We start from the raw sequence: 4,845 nt of genomic DNA, 5'->3' as shown, positions 1-4,845 counted from the left end.
CCTTAAATAACTGATGTGTGGAGGCTCTTTATTGGCCAAATATTAATATGATGCTATAAAGATGAAACAGAGTGGCTACTCGTGTGTGCAGCCAGTGGAAAGCACTGTTCTTCTCGTGCTCAAATAGCCAAGAAGTCTAGACTCCGACGGCATACAACTCCGACGGAGAAAGAGAAACGAGATCCATACCTGATAAGCTATTGGACAGGAAAAGTCAGAACGACACAACCGAGAAGCTGTGTGCCATGCGTGGGACCGTCCGGGGGACCGACACCGAGACCGGCCGCCGATCGAGTTGTCACGCAACGCACACGGCACCACAAGCCGCCCACCTCAGTTGAGGCCCCGCGAAAAAGGTAGCTAGCGAGACTGCGAGACCTAACAAAGAACCACATCACACGGAGACGGGACGCACGATCGGCACCCCACCATCTCCCTCCTATATAGACCTTTCCCTCCACCGAGAGAGAGTGAGAGCTGCGGCCACTCTCTCTACTCGCTAGCATCTCCGGCCTCCATCCCCTGCTCTTCTCCCTCCTCCTCCTCCAATAATGGGCTCAGCTTCGTCAGGTGAGCAACCAAGCAAACTCAACTGGTCGCTCGTACGATCGGATCAGACCATTGTTACCATCTACCAGGTCCGTGATGATATGATTCGACGACATGCGCAGATGATCTCCGGGAGCACCTGCTGGACGTGGACGGCGTGGCCAACGGCGGGGAAGCGGCGCCCAAGATACAGGTGCGCGGGCTGCGGCGCTGCGCCGACGCGACCGGCGAGGAGATCCTCCGGGGCGTCCACCTCGACGTGCCGCGCGGGGTCGTCATGGGCGTCATCGGCCCCAGCGGCAGCGGCAAGTCCACGCTGCTCCGCGCGCTCAACCGCCTCTGGGAGCCCGCGCCCGGCGCCGTGCTCCTCGACGGCGCCGACATCTGCGCCATCGACGTCCTCACCCTGCGCCGCAAGGTCGGCATGCTCTTCCAGCTCCCCGCCATGTTCGACGGTACGTCGGTCATCTATACATCGATAATAAAGCTGTTTTTTTTTCTTGCTGCGCCTGAAACTCGAAATCAGTCTATCTAATTGATTGATCGATGGCGCTAAGAACAGAAGGTTCTGTTCGGTGAATTATTTGCCTGAATAAAGCGGAAAAAAATCACAATTTGTTATTTGCTTAGCGCGTATAAGTTGGCAGTGGGTAGACAGCTAGTGGCCAACTGTGATAAGCTATCCAGGGCCTTGTTTAGATCATCTCCAAATTCCAAGTTTTTTCACTCTCTCTCCATCACATCAATTTTTAGCCGTTTGCACGGAGCATTAAATGTAGGTAAAAAAATAACTAATTGCACAGTTTAGTTGAAAATCACGAGATGAATCTTTTGAGCTTAGTTGGTCCACGATTGGACAATATTTACCGAATAAGACGAAAGTGCTACTATTCATCGGTTTGAATTTTTTTGCAATCTAAACATGGCCCAGCTGACCTTTCAAGATTGAATAGGTCATCAACAAGGTCCCAGGTGATAAGCACCGTTTCTCTACTCAGACAACAGGGCTGTGCATGATGATAAAGTATGTGCCATCACTCTGATGAGCACACCATGATTTTTCTTATCACATATACAATGCAAATTGTGCTTGGCCTCTACATCCTGAGATGCAGAAATAACCATCCTGAGCACATCATGCACGTGATGGCAAACCTGGAAGGAAGGCAACTGCTAAGTCATAACCTTTAAACAAAACTAATCACAAAAAAAAAACTTTAAACAAAACTTGAACACTTGATAAATTTAAGTTGGGATGCCATTCAGTTTTTTTTTTACTTTGATAGTACACAACTAATTTATCAAGCAACCGGTAGTTTTGACTGTGCACGGAATATTTTAGGATCGCTGAAGATCTGGTCTAGTGTATTGTATTGCCTGGATGTAAGGTAGCTTTGTCTCTTTCAAATATATAACCGTAAAATACTCTGTAGATTAAACAAGATTAAGGAAGAGCCAGCAAAAGCACTTAACTTAATGAAATCATCACAAACTTCAACTGACAAGCAAGAACTGCTCCAATTTAAATGGACTGTGTCTAGTCGTTTAATGGTTCATAAACACTTAATTTCGCTTGAGTAGCAGAGTTATAAGAGTTAGAAATTCATAATAAACTTAGGGCCCATATCAAATCTGTTCTCTTCATATTCTAACACAATACTTATATAGACGCTCTCTTATTTGTGTCTAGCTGTAATAAACTTCAGTTATCAATTATTCTATATACTTTCAATCTTTCATTATTTATAATTTTACCCTTTGGCTCACTTCCAAGTGTTCTTGACATATATTTACTTTGGCATATTTTTCTAATTAACGGATGCGAACAATTTGGATACACATAGATAGTTATTTTAGGTTATTAGCAGAGGTGGCTAACTTAGATGTAAATGTTGCAACTTACTTTATTTCATTCCAAGTGTAACTGTTGAACTTTGTTGTATTTGTTACATGCTCTTTTAGTTAATAGAAACCATTAGATAATCATAAAAATCTAATATTGTTTGAGAGATGCAACAATGGCCCGGCCCCGTATGTCTTTTGGTGGAACAAACATGTACGGAAGAAACATTCGTACTCTTAATATTATAAAAGATAATAGCATACATGGATACTTATGAAGATTAGAGAGTTACTTTAGGTTAGTTTTCATAATGGTAAAGGTGGGTAACTTGCATTTGGATTTAGGGGTTACTTCACAGTATTTTTCGTAGTGGTACAAGTGGTTAGGTCATGTTTAGTTCATGCCTAATATTGCCACGCCACATTTAGTCATGTCATAATTTTGTAGGCAGCTATTTCGTCTAGCGCTATAACTATGGTGCATCATGCTTTTCTAGTACCCTCCTACGCCTCGTAGAGTTATTTTCTTCTCTTTTTTTTTTTCAAAAAATGGTACAATGTATCAACAGCATGATAAAGCATATATTCATTTTCTTGTCAAACTTAACTACAAGTATGAATCAATTTATTTACCAAATTTTTTGTGGCAACCACAATTTGTCTAAGATTAGTCAGGACAAGATTAGGCACAACCCCTAACTTTTTTTTAGAGACATAATAGATTCGATAAATGTTATTGTTGATGTCGATATTAGAGTCCCCTAATCAATGGTCGAACGTTTTTGAATTTCTTTTTTTTTCCCACCGTGTCCCCTAAAATTTAACATAGAGAGCCAGAAGCTAAAACAAAGTCAGCTATCTAAGGGTTTATATGAATGCCTAAATAACCTCAATCAATATGTTGTTGGAGTGGAGTGGAAAGGAATTTAAACTAAAATTCCACCCGAACCCACTTGATACACGTGAATTTAGAAGGACACTAGTATAGACTTCAACATCAATGCCTGTCCTGAGTGTCAGTTCTGTAGTAGTGGGATACACGTGAATCAAACAATGCCTAAGCAGATTTATCTTATTTTTTTCCCCGCGTGCTTTCGGCAGGAACCGTGGCTGACAACGTACGATACGGGCCGCAGTTGCGCGGCAAGAAGCTCACTGAAGCCGAAGTGAAGAACCTGCTGAGCCTGGCGGATCTGGACCCTGCTCTGTGCTCCAAGCCGGCCTCCGAGCTGTCGGTCGGTCAGGCACAGCGCGTCGCCTTGGCCCGGACCCTCGCCAACGACCCCGAGGCATGTGCACCACCGTCACCTCTGATGCATGTTTCGTCTTCCTGGCATTGTCCTCCACCATGGCCGGCTTGCTGAGATCGATCGGTTGCTGCAGGTGCTCCTGCTGGATGAACCGACGAGTGCGCTGGACCCCATCTCGACGCAGAACATCGAGGAAGCCATCGTGCGGCTGAAGAAGACGAGGGGGCTCACCACGGTGATCGTCTCCCACAGTGTGAAGCAGATCCAGCGCATTGCTGACCTGGTGTGCCTCGTCGTCGCCGGCGAGATCGTGGAGGTGCTCGCGCCGTCCGAGCTGTCCGACGCCAAGCACCCGATGGCCAGGCGTTTCCTGGAGCTCAGCAGCTAAATCCTCGTTGCAGCTTCGTCAGCTCCTCGGATGCTTTCTAGCTGCTGTGCGGGATGGAAAGGATCGGACGTGGTCATCTCCTCTGTTCGTGTATACCATCTGTTAAAGTAGCTTCGACAGCTAGTGTATGTAAGGCTGTTGGCGGATTTGCTTTAATTTGTTTTTTCTTCTGGACCACCCACACAGCCGAGGCCCACACATACGAAATCAAAGCCCACCACTCCGCTGGATACACAGCCCATGACATAATTATAGTATAATCCTTGGTTTCAAATTATAAGTTGCTTTTATTTTTTTTGCTACATCTATTTTGTTATGTATCTAGATATAATAATATGTCTAGATCCATAGTAAAATGGATGAATAAAAAAAGTCAAAGCGACTTATAATTTGGCACGAAGGGAGTATTTACTAATCTTCAAACTCTAGTGTTACTCGTCTTTGTTTTTTTGTTAAGAAGGTACATGGCAGTAGTTCTCTATTCATCTGAAAATATACTTATTTCTAGATTTTTTCCAAGTTAAAATATATCAACGTCTCAGGCACCTGGTTAGTATAATAAGGTTCAACAAAATACTAAATTTATGAAATAAGTATTCATATAGCGTACTTATTTAGTTTAGTGTCACAGATGCTAATGAAAAAGTCAAACTTGTAACTTTGAAAAAGCTTATAGACAAATGAACCATTGTGTACACCATCAAACTAGTTTCAGCAAATTGTTCATAATGCCTTGACAGCGCATTTATTTGAAAGTGTAAACGTTAGTACATTTTGTTGAGAACTCAGCCTGTTTGGCAGCTCGTATTCGGCTTA

General features: G+C 43.7%; 1 protein-coding gene across 1 annotated transcript; it reads left to right on the top strand.

Annotated features, from left to right (window-relative positions):
• The first annotated feature begins 447 nt into the window (after positions 1-447).
• Positions 448-4,289, top strand: LOC136529115 (protein STAR1-like). The gene is made up of 4 exons (XM_066522185.1): positions 448-570; positions 672-1,004; positions 3,493-3,680; positions 3,775-4,289. The coding sequence occupies exons 1-4, from the start codon at positions 552-554 to the stop codon at positions 4,027-4,029; spliced, it is 795 nt and encodes a 264-aa protein (XP_066378282.1). The 5' UTR covers positions 448-551; the 3' UTR covers positions 4,030-4,289.
• Positions 4,290-4,845: the final 556 nt, after the last annotated feature.

The sequence above is a fragment of the Miscanthus floridulus genome, chromosome 19 (genome assembly GCF_019320115.1).
Source record: "Miscanthus floridulus cultivar M001 chromosome 19, ASM1932011v1, whole genome shotgun sequence".
In the NCBI taxonomy this organism is placed as follows: Eukaryota; Viridiplantae; Streptophyta; class Magnoliopsida; order Poales; family Poaceae; genus Miscanthus; species Miscanthus floridulus.
Note: the sequence above shows the minus strand (reverse complement) of the source record. Positions and strands in the feature narration are given on the sequence as shown.